Source organism: Haemaphysalis longicornis, unplaced genomic scaffold (assembly GCF_048455015.1).
Source record: "Haemaphysalis longicornis isolate Haplotype H1 unplaced genomic scaffold, Haemaphysalis longicornis Haplotype H1 scaffold_9, whole genome shotgun sequence".
Lineage (NCBI taxonomy): Eukaryota > Metazoa > Arthropoda > Arachnida > Ixodida > Ixodidae > Haemaphysalis > Haemaphysalis longicornis.
Genome location: NW_027526460.1, coordinates 56,755,708 through 56,773,971, shown reverse-complemented (window position 1 = coordinate 56,773,971; position 18,264 = coordinate 56,755,708). Strand labels below are relative to the sequence as shown.

General features: G+C 47.4%; 2 protein-coding genes across 3 annotated transcripts in view; both read left to right on the top strand.

Moving 5' to 3' along the window:
• Positions 1-100: 100 nt before the first annotated feature.
• LOC144151883 (rab-like protein 3) lies at positions 101-5,514 on the top strand. The gene is made up of 6 exons (XM_077683044.1): positions 101-290; positions 353-444; positions 513-630; positions 949-1,054; positions 3,854-3,998; positions 5,112-5,514. Exons 1-6 carry the CDS (start codon positions 224-226, stop codon positions 5,280-5,282), a joined length of 699 nt encoding a protein of 232 aa, XP_077539170.1. The 5' UTR covers positions 101-223; the 3' UTR covers positions 5,283-5,514.
• Positions 5,515-5,545: 31 nt separating this feature from the next.
• LOC144151865 (exportin-4-like) overlaps positions 5,546-18,264 on the top strand; it is a 39,336-nt gene continuing 26,617 nt past the window's right edge. For both annotated transcript variants that reach the window (XM_077683024.1, XM_077683022.1), the window contains exons 1-8: positions 5,546-5,688; positions 7,373-7,478; positions 8,015-8,156; positions 11,349-11,490; positions 12,536-12,652; positions 14,419-14,587; positions 15,137-15,243; positions 16,259-16,567. In XM_077683024.1, coding sequence (XP_077539150.1) covers positions 5,638-5,688; positions 7,373-7,478; positions 8,015-8,156; positions 11,349-11,490; positions 12,536-12,652; positions 14,419-14,587; positions 15,137-15,243; positions 16,259-16,567 — 1,143 coding nt within the window. In that variant the 5' untranslated portion in view covers positions 5,546-5,637. The remainder of the gene's footprint in view (positions 5,689-7,372; positions 7,479-8,014; positions 8,157-11,348; positions 11,491-12,535; positions 12,653-14,418; positions 14,588-15,136; positions 15,244-16,258; positions 16,568-18,264) is intronic.

The window sequence follows — 18,264 nt, the reverse complement described above, 5'->3', positions numbered from 1 at the left end:
AAAATAATAACCAAAACTTTATATAAAAAATTTGATGTTTTTTTTTTAATTTTGTAACGTTTGTTATGATTGTCTAGTAATTCACCGATTTGTCGTCCGTGCCGACACGTCTGCTCGCCGGAAGGAATGTGGCGGACTGGGAGTTTCATTTGATCGCGTTTGTTTACATTCGTAACCTTACCTTTCAAAGAGTACAAAACCAACAGCTGACTCCTACTCCAAGATGAGAAAGAATGATGGCACGTTGGCATCAGTCGACAAGGTCAAAATTCTCGTCGTTGGAGATTCCGGTAAATTGCGCGTCATTTTTAATTGCGAGGAGGGACTGTTGATCAAATGCATTCTCTTGTAGGCGTCGGAAAATCGTCGGCAGTTCATCTCCTGTGCCACAACTGTCCCTTGACGCACGGATCCTGGACTGTAGGCTGCAGCATTGAAGTAAAAGTAAGTAAACGCCACTTCGATCGAGGTCTGTCAAACGTTGCAGTGTGGGCGTGTGTACATCGTTGCAGCTTCACGAATACCGCGAGGGAACGGCGTCGCAGAAAACGTATTTCGTCGAGTTATGGGACATCGGTGGCTCCAGCAGTCACAGCAGCGCCAGGGCCGTCTTCTACAACTCGTTTCACGGTGAGGTCCTCGCACGAAGCTCCACCGTGGTTTGGTTACTGAACTAGCAGGGAACATTTTATTGAGGCCCGAAAAGGACCTGCTGCTTGCATCATGCAAAATAAACCTGTAATTTATGCTGTAAGCCCGCTCCTCCTACCGTACCGTATGTTTCTCCTAACGCGACATCTTGCGTTGAGAGCGTAATTATCGTAATTCTTCGATCGACTAGCAGCAGTCGAAGCTTGTTGCAGGGGGGATTCCGGCAGTGTGACGTCACTACACGGCGTTATAACATTGACTAACCGCCAGATTTTTCACATCTGTTATTTATTGCAGGCCTTATACTTGTTCACGACCTCACGAACAAGAAGTCCCACGAAAACCTGCGAAAGTGGCTTTCCGAAGTGCTCTGCAGGGACTGTCCTTCTAAGAAGACAAATGGGTGCGCTTTGACCTCTTATTCTGCATTCTTTTTCTGAGTTCCACATATATGTACAAACACCTCTCAAAAAAACAACAGCGGGGGAGATCCTTGCAAACTACAGTTAAACCTGGATGTAACGAACCTCTACAGAACAAATTCCTAGATTTAACGAAGTTTTTCAATTCCCCATTGCCAGCACCATTGAAACCCGTGTGTTTGCGACCTCTATTTAATGAAGGTGTTGCAATGGGTATACGCTTGATGTAATAAATTCACTACGCTGATGAGCCATTGTTTTTTTGCACTTTTCCTTAAAAAATCGGCTGGAGAAATGCACTAATTTAGCAAATTTCTCCCGCACAGCCAACTAGCGTGCGTTTCCAGTGTGATTGTGGCGTTGATTAGGTATTACTCCTGTTGGCGTGTACTCGCGTGTCTCCATTGCCGTCTGTGGTGTCGGTTTGTCAGGGATGAGTGGTACTGCCAGAAAACGAAAAGTTTTGTCTTTTCGAGACAAGCTCGCAATTTTAAATGACGTCTCCGCCGGTGAGAAAAAAAGAAGCTTCGGTGCAGTTTCCCAGCTAGCACGTCCTCAACAATTTTGAGTGCGGCAAAAAGCATCGAGTTGGCGAAAAGGCACCCTTTTTTAGCGCAATTTTGGTCCTTGAAACGGGTTACGGCACCGAATAGTGTCAAGAGGCAAGAGTTATACTTAGGTTACGCTTGTCAATATGGGGGTAAGTGATCTTGTTTCTTTGCAGTGCTACAGTCAAACCCGTTTATAGTGAACTTCAATATGCACCGCGATTAGTTCGATATATCCAATAGTTCGATATAGCCAAACCCGCCTATAACGAGCTTATTGTTACGAGTTCGCATTGCGCGGTAGCCCCCCCTTCCTCAGCTCCACCATCCCCGCATGCAGAAACGAACACAGTAAAGTAGCCATTACCATACCCAAAATAACCCATTTATTGCAATTAATAAAGCTTCTTTCCGCCTTAACTACCTACTTTGCAAAAAAAGCGGTGATTCTTGTTTTCACTTTCGTGTTGGCGGCTACAACTAGCGTAGCATTCTCTACACGAAACATTGTTTGCAGCAGTACGAGTCTGCGTTCTCCAATATCGAAGAAGCATAGGCGGAGCACATCGACTGCTGTAAGCGCTTCACTATAATCATCGGACGGCTTTCACTCGCGACATGATTGGCAACGTTGGCGAGCTCTTCACACAGTTCACCGATGCTGCTGTCTTGGTCCGGACTTGCTGACTGGGCGGGTTCCGTCGCGAGTCCCGCGCGTCGGAAACAGTTACGGAAATTGTCGGCCATCACGTCGCTCCGTGCTAGGCGTAATGTCTCAGTCGCGGCTCTTTCTCCCTGGTCGCGGCCAATCCACATCTCAATCGCCGCTCCGAGATCATGCATTTCGGCGGTCATTCTAGGCGTCCACAGTTCGATATATCGGATATGAACTTCGTTATAAGGAATATGTTTCCCATGTATTTCCGTAGCTGAATTATTTTTGTTCGATATGTAGCATAATTTGCTCTATCCGGGTTCGTTATAGCCGGGTTTGACTGTATATAGTGACTAGTTCGTGCAAAAGCAGCAGACGCAAATCACGCAGCTTTTTACTGTGAAGTCAATCCTTTAAGGATGAGTTCACCATCACTGATGTCTAGCATTTTGGTTCCATTTCTGCTCCATTCACATGAGCCTTAACTCGAAACCTGCGTGTAACAAAAACTTGCAAATTTTTGTCAACTTTGTTTGTTATATCCAGGTTTAACTGTAATTGTATGCTCATTCATGCAACTGTATGTTGGTCAGAGTGTAGCTTTTGCCGACCTTATTAATCTAAATACTACAGTGCAGCAAAAAACGACTAAAAGTGAGGTACACAGTAGGAGTGTTGACTTCCAGCTGAACTTTTATTGCAGAAACATGTCACATTTATAAACCCCGATACACACACACTTACGACGAAAACAGTCAACCTGATTAGTGGTGATAGAAACTTGCACGAAAACTCGAGTTACAAAAACACAAGGTGCTGACCCCCCCCCCTGCACTATGCACATGTTGTGTTCAACATTGTTTTGCTCTTGTAAATAATCAAGTTCATTGGTGGACAGGGCTCTAGAATGTACACTGACGCATTCTTCGCCTGGCCTAGCAATTTCCGCAGCCTGCCAACCAAGCACTGGAGGGGACATGAATGCACAAAATTCCGTGCAGGTGCGCTGTGCACACACATGCCAGAGGCAGAGGGTTTTTCTTTGGTTTCTTTGGCAAGGACAGGTGCCTGGCCAAAGGGGACCTGTTGTAGTGGAGACATTGCTTGGCCTCATGCTACTCTTACACAGCCGCCTGGTTATAGCCACATCCACATGCATGGGGATAAAATATTGGCAGATACACTCATTACAGCGCTCCCACTTCTATTTCACACTCAACACCAGAAAACCTCTTTATTGAAGCCGGTCACACTTCTTAGTTTCGATGGAAGAACGCACAATACATGGGCCAGTGTCGAGATTTCGGCGCACGTTAGAGATCCCGAAGTGGTCGAAATTAATCCAGAGCCCTCCACTACGGCGCGCTTTGTAGCTCAAGTTTTGCTTCGGCGCGTTAAACCCCACAATCAATCAAAACTGCATCAAGGTCTTTTCGTCTGTAATCCTGTTGCATGTCTGCTGGTGCTTCTAAAACATGCTGATGCAAGTGTGACAGCTATGCAGTAGAGCACTGCACAATGTGCCGAGCACAGCGACGCTGACTGTACGTTGTCCCCTCGCCCTCTTTTGCGTGCAGCCTGCTGGAGTTTGACCAGGAGATGTTTGCCGACAGCCAGGTGCCCATCCTGGTGGTGGCCACCAAGGTGGACCTGGTGCCCCAGACGGCTGGCCGAGCCTCTGCAGCCGTAGCCGACGAGTGTGGCACTGACCAGGTGCTCCTGGTGTGTGCCCCCCCAAAAAGCTTCTCCTCCTCATATGGGGTGTTGCAGCCTCTTTGAAACTTTTTTCTTTTGGGAAAACCTCTTGTTTGTTCGAGCTTAAATTTTGCGCGAGGTCGCATATTGTCTTCTTATTTTATTACCACTGCGATCAATAACAGCATTTAGCTGGTCATTCAAAAATTGAAGAAAAATCATTTTTAATGTGTGGGAGCACTGGCAGCCATAACGGGAAAGTGAACAGGGCAGAACGGTGACATCACGTGTCGTAGCTAAGACGAACGGCTTTGGCTTTCACGAAGCACTTTGTTTTGACAAAGACAGATGGTGGTGCTGTTCTGCAGCATTCATTTGCCTGTTTTGGCAGTTGGGGACTCCTGCAGGCAAAAGTCGCTTCTGTCTGATTTATAAATAACCAGGTGAATGCGATCACTGATCTTGATTTTCAACAAGACTGAGTATAACGTGGGACCTTCACGTTAAACATAAAAGCGGTTGTAGCTCAGTTGTTGCTGCAGCAGCTTGTTTATTTCAATCAGAGGTTTTTTGCAGGGGCCCAGTCTTTAATGCAGGTTGTGTATATTAGCTGCACTGCAGACATGGGCAAGACATGCTGCGCCATAGGGAAAAAAAATACCCATAATTGCAGCTACGACATTACAAGCTGAGCTAAAATTGAAAAAAGGAGCGGTGCCTGTATAATTTCTTTTCCTTTCGGGAGAGTGTCACAGTGCTGTAGTGGTGATATAAAACAAAAAAAAAAAGCTACTGCAAAATATTTTATAAACCACACCGCCCTTCTCATTGGCATAAGCTGTATGCGGTAAATAACAAAAAAAGTGTGTTTTATGTTGAAAGTTACTGTAAAGTCGCTGTTTTGAGCATGTATGGTGTTAGGATGTGTTATTAACAGCACAGTGCATACAAAGCAACAATTACACAGAAATTGATGTGCTGCCAACTTTATTGGAAGCGTGAAATCCAGGACCAAAAGCTTCAGTACCGGTTTCAAAGCAGGCTTATATGGTGGAGGCTGGCGTTATGTAGGTTTTTTCGAACTGCTTCTTGTCACCTAAAATATTTGCTTGTCTGTCTCTGTCCTGTTTTTTTTCATAGGACAACCACAACCCAAAGTCGCTTGCCCCTGGGTCTAGCAATGCACTCAAGGTGACCAGATTCCTCGACAAAGTTGTGGAGCGGCGTTTTCACGGCGGCGCCACATCCCCACCGTCCAGCGGTCTTCCAGTGGTCGACCGTAGACGAGCCAAGCTTTCTCACGTGGACTGAATGAAGACTGCTGCCGGAAAATGACGTTACTAGGGCTCCAATGTGCTGGGCATTGTTGGAACTTTGTAGGTGCGACTTGTGAACCCTTTGGGGTGCGTGCTTTGCACTGTTTGGGAAGTGCAGGTCTTCTTGCAGACGAGTGCAGAATTCAAAAATGCAGCCTGCGAATTTTTTTTCTTTTTCCTGCCACTGCGAATAAAGAAACAACTTCACTCTGTAAGGTTTTCAAAAAGACGTTTTTTTGTGCACGTTTCTTCGTCGTGAACCTATCGTGAACGCGCACAAAAGCCGCGGGTTGCCCAAGGGCGCTAACAGCGGATTTGCGAGACGCCTTTCTGGCCACACTGTATTCAAGATGGCGGCGCACATCATGCGTGAGCTGGAAAGCTCCGCACAGATTCTCTTGGTATGTCACAATTCATATATTTTCGACGCTTTTTGACCGCTGGCATGCATTTTTGAGCTCATCGTCTGTGTGCTAACCATATATCGTATGCATTCTTTCGCTAAACGAAGCTGCAGGCATATTTCTGTGTTCGGAGCCTTCCGTCCTAACATTTGCCGCCTTGTTGTTTAAATGGAATTTGAATGGGACAACCCCCTTTTCCAGTCTGTACCGTCATTTCCCGTTATAATATGAGAGCTCAGGTAGCTAAAAGCGGTGGGATATCATTTGAGCTTCACGCGGGCCCTATTTGCCATTGCAGTATCGCCGGCCTAGTTTCAATGGCACTTAACAAGATTGGTGGCATGGCGAAGCCGTCATTCTTACTGCCTCGTATTTGTGCATTTGTTTCTTCTTTTCTTTTTACAACTTACGGGGCACCGTTTGGTGCCATTAAAATTGGAGAAATTGCACGCAAATGAAAACACTACATTGCACACCGCACACTGTTGCTGTTTTCAGCCTAGTCACGTGTGTTGACGTCACCAAATTATACATACGCGGTGACCTGCCACTTGCTCTGCTGCACAATTAACTGCGTTGTTGCAGAGGGCCCGCGCGGTTATTAAAAAGTGGCATTTACTTAGACTGCACGACTGTTTTGCACTGTTGAAAACCCACTCTTCCAGCGATTACGCTCCTTGAAGTTCGGCGCTTTTTAAATTCGACCTGTCATAAATGCCAAAAGCTCTTTGAGCATTCCCCACTGAATCTAGAGATTCTTACAGCAGGATGACAAACACAACCTCCACTAATATCCGTGTGCTGCCCTCCCGACATCGCTAACTCATTGGTTACTTTATGAGCAGGGAGCATACAATGAAAGAATAGCATTCCAGAGAAGAGTATCGAACATTTACCCTCGTTTGTCTCAAAAAAGGCAAGTGAGGACAAAAAAGCGCAGTAAAAGTGCCAGAGTCAAAACTGTTTCTCAAGTGTTGGGGACGATTTGGTGTGGTAGCCAACAACTTTGCGAGGAAGGTTCATTTTCTGATGTAACAACAGTGAGGTGTCTTGAGGAGCTACAGTTACGAGGTGAAGAAAACAGCAGTGTAACCTGCTATCTGCCCTGTGCCACAATGTTGCCCCATTCAAAATATTCAAGGTCTTCAATGATGGGCGTTTTTTTTTTCTTATCGAGGTATGCATTCAAGGTCATAACTGAAGTACAGATGGGCTTGCTGGTGTTATAACGTTTTCCAGCTCTTTCAGTGCACCCCAGCTGCCCACTTCTTTGTTGACATTTATCATACCGGCTGATTGTGGCTGCCATCGTTTGCCTCCTGAGGAGAACCCTCCTGATTCATATCTTAATTGCACTACGCTCCTGGATTAAATTTATGTCTTATCTCAGATTGTATCCGTCCTTTTGCTCCACGAAGTTGTAGCACTTTAAACTAATTGGAAAAGGCATAGGGGTGGGTGCTTCGAAACAAGCGCTGTGGGATGCAGTGCTGTATTAGGTAGCTTGTACCTGGAACCCAAAGGGCCCCCCTTTGGGTTCCAGGTACAAGCTACCTTGTACCTTGTACAAGCTACCTACCAGGGGGGGGGGGGGAGCTGCTTCTCTTAAGATCTGTGCAGGCCCAGTGCTGGTCTTCTTCCGTAATAGTTCACTCTTTGTGTCTTGCCGTTATGCCTGCAGGCCCCACCGGATCAAGTGACAAACGAGCAACGACATGCCGCCGAAAGGACGTTCCTTGACTTCCAGAATACTCGAGCTCCTTTTGAGCTGTGCAAATGCATCCTGGGTGAGTGGCCGGTTGCTCTGCGGAACCGCTTGGCCTGTGTCCCTCTTGCGCTTCAAAGCATTGAAGCTGCTAACTTGTGTTATATGTATTCGTTGTTGTACTTGCCCCCTTGCTTTTGTAGTACTATTTCAGCTGCGAGAAAAATTTCATTCTCAATTCTGGGCGTAATTAGTGAGCTTTTTTGTTGATGTCGCCACAGCATTCAGCTGTCACGACTCTTGTAGCCATTTTGGTCCTACTTTGCTGCGCGCTTGCACCGTAAAACGTGGCACTTTTTTGGTTGTGACTTTCTGAAGGAGTTTCCAAAGTTATGAATTTGCTAATACCAGCCTGACCTGTGCAAATTTAAAGCAGCCAGACCTGAGCGTGCCCAGGTCTCGACCTTCAAGACACAGCTTGGCTTGCCGCTGTCGGAAATGGCGACAGCCGCACAGCTGTCATTGCAGCTGGGGGTGAATGAGGACTTTGTGGGGTTGTACGTGGTGTGCTGCTGGTGTGACCCTTCCCCCCGCCTGCCTTTTCCTGACCGACTGCAGAGACAAGTGGCGTGGGCTACGTGCAATTCCAGGCAGCCTCCCTGCTCAAGCAGGGCCTCATCCGCGAGTGGAAGTTCATGGAGCCTGGCCAGTGGGCCGCCCTGCGCCAACACCTGCTGCAGCTGCTGGCATGCCGCCCTGGGTGCGTGATGGGGCCGCTCTAGAACCGCTCTTTAGAGACGACCTCTGTCCTGGTGGTTTGTTTATTGTCTTCACATGTGATAGGCCTTGTTTAAGAGGGAACAGAAGGTACAGTATCTGGGTAGTGGCTTCATCTGACCATTCTTTTCCTGTTAGTCCGTTATGAATACTTGAGGAGCTAGATAAGGAAAACTGCAAGGATAGTAGTAGATGAGTTGGCAGGAGCTCTCAGAAATAGTGATTGCTTTCTGGAAGGCTTGACATTAAAATTTTCAACACCCGCCGCGGTGGCTCAGTGGCTAAGGCATTGCGCTGCTGAGCACGAGGTCACGGGTTTGATTCTTGACCGCGGCGGCCGCTTTTCTGATGTAGGTGAAAAGCAAAAACGCCCGGGTGTACGAAATTTTAGCGCATGTTAAAGATCCCCAGGTAGCTAAAAGTAATCCGGAGATCTCCACTACGGCACGCCTCATCACCTGTGTTGCGCCAGCGCGTTAAATCCCACAATCAATCAACCAAGATTTTCAACTATTGTGCTGTTGCAGCCTGTGCTTCATCAGGGGAAAGGAAGTCAGGGTTCGCACAGGTCCTTGAAAACCTTGAAAACCCTTGAGTTTAGAAGTGTCAATTTCAAGGCCTGGAAAGTCCTGGAATTTTTAAATGGTCCTTGAAAACCCTTGAATTTTCCGGAGAGAATCAATGGCCCTGTCTTTTCACAAGAATTGAAAGTGTTTGTCGTGGATTTTAGGTGCTAACAAATGTAAAGAAACATTGTAACAATCAAGATTAAGTGTACTGCGTGAAATGACAAATTTGGTGATTTTTTTTTATTACAAGGCAACATTGGGAGCAGGCACTTGTCTATCCAATCCATGTCACTATACAATCCAGTGAAAGCCATCAGGTGGGCTAAAGTGTAGGTAATGGTATGGTAAAGGAAAATTGGGGCTTTCCAACAGTAATATAATTTCAAACAACAGATACATTAGGAATTTTATCAAGAAATTGTAAAAACAAAAAAAAAAGTAACAAAAAAAGGATGACAACCTGAATACTATTTTGCACACGGTAGACATAAAAACAATTTGAAATACACACGTTGAACATAAAGCGGTTATATAATAATACTGCAAATATGAGCTGTGTAAGTACAAAAGTTATTTACATACAAAAATATAAATATAAGCTAGAAAAGCTGTGCGCTGCTCCGGAGCGCTATGCCAAGGTCAACTCCAGGCCGTCTTTGTGGAGAAAACTCTACTCTCTGTGCAGTTGGCGCGAAATGGTCTCGCCCGAACGAAGTTGACACCCTGCAGATAAGAGCTGTGGCCTTTAGAATGAGGCCGGGTCTGTTTACAACAATGTGTGCCCGCGATAGAGCGACCAGAGAAGAAAGCGAAACTCAAGGGCGCACACCTGGTGATGGTCCAAGGCGACTTGATGCACTTTCGCTGACCGCAGGAAAGCCTGACGAATCGAAGTCACCTTCCGTTTCTGTGCTGCTACCATCGTGCACAGATTCAAGCTCAGTTCATCAAAATCTGTCGAAATTCGCCGTTTACGCGAAGGATCGGTGAGCGGCGGCGGCGCCATAGCTGAAACCACGTGAGCTCGTTTCCCTGGCGGCGAAGGACATTTAAAAATCCCCCACGCGGTGGAAGAGCAAAACTCGAAAGCAGAACTGATAAAATACTTTCTCCTTTACCATTTCGATGGCGTGAGCGGTCCAGAAGCGCTCAGAGAACGCCAAAATTTGAGTTTGTATTCATCGATAGCATTCTATCGATGGGAATAGGCACGGTCACGAAAGTCTTAATGGAACAGAAGAAGACCTGCTGGGGGATAGTGAAAGCGGCGGCCCAACCGGCACAATTGACTCGAATGGTTGTGAGTGTGACTGAGTGGCTTCACTATCTCTACCTATTTTTCTTTTAAATGGTCACCAAATACAACATTATTCCTTGCGCCCGTCTCGTCGAGATACGACCTCGAAAAAAAAGTGGCCTAGGAGGGGGGGGGGGGGGGGGGGTAATTCAGGTTTTTCGAATGCAAGCATCCCCTTCACTCTGGGCATTGCAATTGGGGAAAAAAGGGGTGCTTAGAATCGAGTAAATGCAGTAATTTAGTCGCTGACACTATGGAATGGTTGAGACACCACGGCTGTATTTCTGGGAACAGCATAGAAGTAGGCTCGTGCTTTGGTCTACATTTTTCAGTCCGTTCTAAGCTTAGTTGAGGAGTGTGACACCTTTGCCTATTCGGAAACGCTTTCGCGGTTTCGTCGCTCACATTTCAACTGAACAAATGGAGTTCGCAGTAGTGAGCTCGCGTTGCTGGGGGCAGCCATCTTAGAATTACGCGCGGTAGCGTAAGCAGCCGTGACGGTTCACTCAGCAAGTCCAGTGAGTGGAGTGGGGCCCCGCTCCGGTAACACCACTTGCACCGGAGTGTGCCACACCTGCGCAGTGACGCTCCCACTTGCTATCGGAGTGGACCGTCAGAAACGGTCAGCTAAAACTCTCTAATGTCACAAAAAAGGGCAGTGTGTCGCTACGTTCTTATGGAGGTGGACGAAGTGGCAGAACTTTGTAAACTATCCTACTTCACGATATAGGGGATGAAAAAAGCTTTCTGCCAGGTGCTTGCTTTGTCGGTGCATTCAACTAGACAACACGAATGGGAGCACGTTCTGATCACGTGTTTGATCGCTTTAAAACAAAGCCTTTGCTTGACTCAGCAGTGCCATTAAGCTGCTTGTAATGTGCAATTCCTTTATAGGTTGGCTATGAGTTGTGAGATATTTTAGGTAGTCTGCAATCGCTAACTACCTACACTTGCAGGGGTGAAATGACAGCCGAGTGCTAGCATTTGAAACTGGTGTCCAGTGGACGTGTCTTCTCTGACTAGCTTCTGCAACAAGACGAGAACTTGCCGTTGTCCTGCTCAAATGTAGCCATATTGGTGCTCCTCTAAAGAGGCTCGTGATGGCATAGCTGAACCCGTCTAGCGCACTGCTGGACAAGAGTAGCAAGTACCGATAACAGAATGGAAAGGGCAGGGCTCAACTTTCTCTCCAACCCAAATAGTTTCCGCTGCTGGCACGTATTGTGGCATTACCTGTCCGCCAGAAAAGGCCGAGCTCCTGCCCGTCCTGACAAGCTTTTGCGTGGCACGTGTGCTTGCGCGTGTTCAGCATGGAGAACTATGTGCGCGAGGAGCTGGCCCTGGTGCTTGCCCTGGGCTCCAAGCGGGCCAGTGTGGACAGCGGACCAGAGGCCCTGGACGAGCTGCTCCAGCAGGCCGCCCACATGGTGGCCTCGGGGGACTCGGCACTGGTGCGTTTTTCTCTCGCCCCATCCCTCCTCCTGGTTTACATTCCTTCACTGGTTGGCCCGCCAGGCAACACGGCACAAGGGCAGCAGGTTGACGAGAAACTGTGCCTGTGTGGAATTTGACAGAAAAAGAAGAAGCACCTGTACCTGATTAGCAGACACAGGTGTTACCAAGGAAAGAAGCTTCATTTGGTGGGCCGTGCTCACAATTTTCCTGTCCACCAAGCTTGCCTAGTCTAGATGAACGCTTCCACAAAGCGGTTTGTGCTGTTTCTTGTTTCAACCTGTGCCTGTCTGCTAGTAGAAGGCGTTGCAGGGAAATGTCAAAGGTGCTCCCACAGTACTCGTCGTGTGGTTGATTTGTGAGTCCTTCCTCCCCTGCAGTGTGCCCTGCAGTTTACCGGGTCAGTTTGCTTGCTCAGCAATGGGGGAGTGTCTCACTGTGTGTGCAAGTGCCAATTGTGAGTGGCAAAAGGTTGTCCCTTAGTATTTGGCATCGGGAGGCAGCATATGTACAGTGGACACCTGGGATTATGCACTGTGAACGTCTCTGTACATATATGTGTGTGTGCACATGTTTGCATTCCGGTGCAATGAAGACAGGAAGCTTTACGAGATAATTCAGGCATATTAACATGAAAAAGCAAAAGCTGTGCTACTCTTCCAAATAAAAAAAACTGCTGTACCTCTCCTTTTCTTTTTTTCCCCCAGAGTAACCAAGGGGTATTTAATAGCAAAAAACAAGTTACTCCTGTTCCACAGATGACTAGTCTCTTATAGGGCAGGAAACAAGTTTTTCCAACTACAGTGGTTACGTACGTGAATGTCTCTGGCAAACCGAAGTGTTCATAGTGCATAGTTTCATCTGTGCGCGCAGAGTACCCACTGCTTTATTTTCTGTGCGATCAGTCAGCACTGCTTTTCTTGCCAACATGCGGCAACTTTAATCTCCATCGCTTTTTTCTGCCTGCTTTTTTTTTTTGGAGGGGGAGGCAGGATGCCAAGTGAGCGTAACGGCCCCCTGGGGGGCTCTTCTTCTCCTTTCCAGCAATCCACTGGCTGTTCCCTGTTGAGTGCCCTGCTGGTCGAATTCTCCAGCTCCACACGAGCAACCGACGTTGGCCTCACGTGGGAGGTCCACCTCAGGGCCAAGAAGGCCTTCGAAGTGAGTCGTACCCACTTTGGTGGTTTTGTGACTATCATTATGGGCTTATTCCTTGTGGGACTAGACTGGAAGAGGACTTGTGTGGTTCGTGTAGTGATAGACTCGCAGAAGGGCAACAATTTCTAGGAATTCAAAAGGGGGCTTGAATGTAGCATCCAAAGAGCTAAATTTTCTAAAATATAATAGTCCTTGCATGTATGTTTGGATTCATGCATGCACAGGATCTCTCACGGCATAAACTGCAGCTTGCCTTGTTTCAGGAAACATTTGCCTCTCTTACCTACTGGGCTACTGCAATTTTTGCTGTCCAGATTGTCAACTGGAGCTCTACAAAAAGAAGTGAAATGCTAAGGAGTGGGTCTTGTCTTGGATGCCAATATTTTACGGGTACGGGAAATTGAATCTGGGTCCGCACATGCGAAGAATAAACCATGGTATGGAGGGTCATGGTCAATGACTGTTTCCCCATTGGAACGTAGCAGTAACAGCGTAGTAGCTATGACAAAGAAAAATAGTGCATTAAAAATATCCACTCACTGTTACGGTATTCCTTAATGTGAAAATACAAGCAAAGCTGTCTAGGCGTCTTGATGTTGCAATATATTGAGGCAAAGAGGTTGAGAGTGACATGCGTGAATGTAAAGTTAGAACCCGCGGACTAATTTTTTTCCTTAAAACTTTAAGAGCGGTTTTTGTTGCCCACTCTAAATGATTCCAGCACTGACTGTGCTCCTCTCTCTTCCCGCACAACCTTGTTAGTGGCCCATACAGTGGGGCGTAATGGGCAGTTTTGTGGCCCTGCTTTTCAGTGCAGTGATTGATGCATACCATCAGGTGGGCTTTGAGAATCCCTCAATAACACTTTCTCCCCCAATGCTTTGTTCTGTGTTTTAAAGGGGCCATGCAGACAAAACACTAGTTTGGTTCATTCGAAAGATTGTCTCGTTAGAATCATACTGACCCCACTTTTAACGTAAACTTCGCTCATATAAGCTACATAATTAGGAAGAAAGGGAATGGCCATGTGACTCACTAGCTCATTTCCCGCAACAGAATCTATGATGTGATATGTGCCAGCTCTGCGATTGGCTGAAGCCGGCAAAAGCAAATGCAAATGCATGGCTTATAAGCTTGCCGAACTAGATATTTGCGCTTACATTTAGGGCACATTCTTTTGTAGCAGTAAAAATGGTGGGTTAAACAGTGGAAGTTACAAAAGTACACGTTAGCATAGAAGTACCAATGCGTACTGCGGTTGGTACTGCGTGCACTATGCTGTTTTAGCTGCACAGCACTGCGACACTTTGGGGTTGTCTCAGATGACACTGGCCGATTGGCGTAAGCGACGGTTTCTCATGTGACCATATTTGTCGAGCGAACACCATGTTTTATGAAATGATTATTTTCTACATTAACAAAAACAAGCCAGGTACAAGTACAGTAAAAAACAAAGCAAAGGCAGAAAACAGGCCACCGTGGTATAGGTTGACTAACGGTAAACGTGGTTCCCCAGCACATATGGTGTCATTGCAGACATCACGAAAACACACAATTTAGTGCGAAAATCAAAATTTTAACTTAAATTGATTAATTTGTCAGTAAATAAAGCAGTATTTAGTGCTGAACAAGTGCTGAGGGCACTATAAAACACCGAATCTTTCGAATAAAACGTCTGCATGGCCCCTTTAAGCTGCTGGAAGTGTCTTGTGTTATTTTAGAAGCCAAGAGAGCCGTAGTGATCCTCGATTCTTCCTCTTCCCCCCCAGACCAACCACCTGCGCAAGGTGTTCCAGTTCTGCCAGCAGGGCCTGCGGGAGGCAGCCAGCGGCCTGGGCCCGGGACGTCCCATCCGGCCCGAGCACCGGAGCCTTCTCCGCCGCCTGCTCCTCCTCTCTGAGCAGCTGCTCTCCTGGAACTTCCAGTTTGCCATGCTCCGTATCCTCTTCCGCTCTCTGCTCGGGGGCACGGGCTGAATGGAGACGGGCTTCGACCAGATACTGGAGGACGGAATGGTCAACTGGATCACGGCCCTCGTTTGATACGCCTAATATATGCACTGTTCTCCATTGCATGACAGTTTCAATGCCCTGCTGCCTCCTGATGTGACATCTGAAAGCACTTTTATACTGAAATGCAGGTTGAGAGGGCAGGAGCATGTGTGTGTGCGTAGCATCCTATAGGTATTAAAGGTACCTAGGTGTCAATCTTGAGCGTGAGGTAGTCTCCTGTTGTATCATGGCTAGGCAAAACGTGTCTCGCTATTGCAACAGCTTTTCACAGAATTAGCGAAACATTAGCACTTTCCTGCTAAATAAGCCAGAGTTTCTACAGTTGGAGTCAGTTACCAGTTATGTCATGCACACGGCCCTAAAGCTGGCGATGCCAGGCAAGGGATTGAAAAGAAAGCCTAGTTTAGCATCTTCCTTCGGTAGGGATTCTCTCGTTTGCAAAAGCAGCAAGTTCTCCTTCACTCGTGGTGCCCAGTGCCTCGCAAGCTGGTGGGTCTCTTTGAGTCGCAGCAGAATCCGACGCTTCGACCGGGCCCCGAGTGGAAGGGTGCCTTCGATGAAACTCCACAGCTCCTGCTGCAGGTGAGTGGGCTGAGTGGTGTGCCTTGGTCGGATTCACTGCCCACTGTAGCTAGACACCCTTAATAAGCAAGCTTGGCTAACAAGTCAGAATTCGTGAGATCACCTACAAATTAGCGAATTCTGTGCTATCGGGCTTAATTACTCCGTAGCCCCAGGAAGCTTCAATACGTGGCTACCAAATCCTTTTTTGTGATTGAAAAAAAAAATGAAGAAGAACTAATGTGTTCATGTGCTGCGCTCATGCTATGGGGAAACATGAGAGCGTAGGTTTGTGTGGGAATTACAAAACGCTGAGCATATCGGTGTACACAGTTTCTGTGCATTTTGCCTTGTTTGTATTTCGCAAGTATGTTTTTTTTTCTTCATGTGTGTATATTTTGTTTTGTTGAGGTGCGACCAGATTCTCCCTCTTTAACTTTGTGCTGCATCAGAGAGCACATCCGAGTTCCCTCCGCTGATTATACGGCAAAAGCTCGTTAATTCGAACCGCAAGGGGAAGCTGTCTCCGTTTGAATTAATGAGTTCGAACTAACGAAAGTGAAGCAGGACAACAATACACTGCAACCAGGAAGTGATAGGGCACGCAAACAATTTGATGCTGCGATTTCGGTGCTTGTTAGGCCATCTGTCACTGGACAACGGCAGCAACACGATAAGATTTGCAAAGTTTCCGACACTGGGGGTTTTGGAGATCAGGAGGAATGGTCTGGAAACAGCCACCACTGCCCTTCGGCCTTTGCACCAGTTTAGTTTGAGCTGATCTTACCTTCTCTGTCAGTTCTTCTCTCCGTTGCAAAGGTGATGCAGCCCTGCATGTAGGTAGTGGTTGCATTTCCCTAGAACCCTGCTGTGCTGAAACCCCAAATTGAGAAGAGAATCATTCTTGCGGCAAAGTGAAAAGGTGCCCCTTGCATGCAAACGCTTCAGTACGTGCTACTTTTCTAATTCAATGCTCGTAGGGAGGGGCGGCTGTTCCGTCAGTCGTAACCGGTGCCCTCCCTGCCCACTGGCGCAGCTGTACGGGTCGCTGGGCCACGACGGGGAGCTGGCGCACGTGGCCCTGCAGTGCCTGCTGCAGCTGGCCACCCTGAGCGGAGCGGGGGCCGGAGGAGGGGAGCGGGAGCAGCGGGGGGCCCACCTGGGGCGCTTCCTGCAGGGGGGCCTGCTGGAGCTCATGGCGGTGCGGCCCCCCCGCCCCGGGGTCCCCCAGCTGCTGGCCCGCCTGGCCCTGTTCCACCCGCCGGCCCTGCTGCCCCCGCAGGCACACACCCCCTACCTCGAGGCCCTCTGCGACCTCGCCTGCTGCCTCCTGCAGCCGCACCAGGTCGGTCCCCCGTTGGACGAGGCCTTCCGTGCCGTGCCACTGCTTCCGGGGGAGGAGGGGCTCTCGCGACTATTATAATTCTGGTACACCTGTACTGTTCCACAGAGCGATGCCAGCGTTATGGAGCAAGTTTAGCCGTTTATCTTGGCAACAGGGTTTGGTGCTAAGGCGTTGTGCTGCTGAGACCCAAGGATGTGGGTTCGATTCCCGGCCAAGGTGGTCACTTTTCTGCCGGAAGCAAAAAGCAAAAACGTCCGTGTATTCGAGATTTCGGCACACGTGAAAGATCCCAATATGGTCAAAATTAATCCAGAGCCCTCTAGGACTATGGCGCACCTTATCGCCTGTGTAGCGTAAACGTGATAAACCACACAATCATCATCATCATTAGCAATGGGGCTCGGAGCACCAGCGTTGTTCACTTTTCTGTGCAACTCACACTTCGGTGTGTATTACAGCGCTTGTATCAACGGGTTTCAAGCTAATAGGTTTTGCTCACTTGCAGTGTATGCTGCAAACCACAGGGGATTTCGGCTTTTGATGTGGACACAAAATGAATAATGGTCTTGTTTGAATAATTTCGAATCAGAGAGAATATTTTTGAATTTAAGTGAATGTTGGGAAAATTTAAATTTAAAAGTTCTCAACTAGGCTTCAGTAATCATCAGCTCATAGAAGAATAAGAAGCTCGTTTAAAGCCCCCATAAAAATTTTATGCGTCATGAAAACAAATGAGTAAGCTATTCTGCAGCTATCTTTATGATGATCACACAATGGGATGCAAGTTGACAAGGTGGCTGAGCAATATTTGATGATATTTGGCATCCCTTAGACTGAGGTGAGGTCCCATTCAAGGCCTGAGGTCCCATATGAAGGCCTTATCGTCTAACATGGCACAAGTCACAATCGGCACCTATCATGCTCTATGACAGGACATCAGGATATCACACATGATATGAAAGCACACCACTCACATCACCATGTAAGCATCCAGGTGAGCACTTCACCCATCGCTGCTCTGCACTTTACTTGTAATTGTGAACATGGCGCGAGGGCCAATTCAGTAAATTTGAGGAAAGCATACTGTATTTACACGATTGTAGTTCGACTTTTTTTTTTTTTTTTTTTTTTCCAATTTGACAATCCAGTGTTGGGGGGTCGACCTAGAATTGAAATCGAACTGTGTACCGCTAGTAACGGCAAGAGAAATGAGAAATTAGGGGTGCTACGAGGTGGGGACAGCTTTGCACCCTCTTTTCCATGGTTATGGGCGAAGCGTAGTGTGTTAATTTACCATTGCATACATTCTGGCATGAATAAAGGTGAGGCCGACTTTGCAAGTTGGCGTGCCCTTTCTTTATCCACCGTACTCAGAGCAACTAACCTCCCATCATTGCATTCAGAAGTGTATGGAACAATGTGATGTGATGTGGCTACGTTAGCACCGTGCATTGAATCAAGGGATTTGGTAATACCTATTTTGTTTACTAGAGACGAACAAAATGCTTCTTGAGTGCGGGTAACGTACTCACAAATAAAAGGAAATCGCGCGTGGCCGCTTCTGTCAGCCGCTATGTTTGTTTTGGTATCGCATGACAGTGGCAGCTGCCGGTTGCTTCGATGGTTGTCATCTCGCAGCGAATGTGGTCTCATGATTGGGAATAAAGTTTCCTGCTCAACCCACGGCGCATGGTCAT

Excerpts from the sequence above, each read along its gene's own strand:
- LOC144151883 (XM_077683044.1), top strand. The coding sequence starts at position 224 with ATGAGAAAGAATGATGGCACGTTGGCATCAGTCGACAAGGTCAAAATT. Across the intron at positions 445-512 it reads GCTGCAGCATTGAAGTAAAA|CTTCACGAATACCGCGAGGG; the intron begins GTAAGTAAACGC and ends ACATCGTTGCAG. Across the intron at positions 631-948 it reads CTTCTACAACTCGTTTCACG|GCCTTATACTTGTTCACGAC; the intron begins GTGAGGTCCTCG and ends TATTTATTGCAG.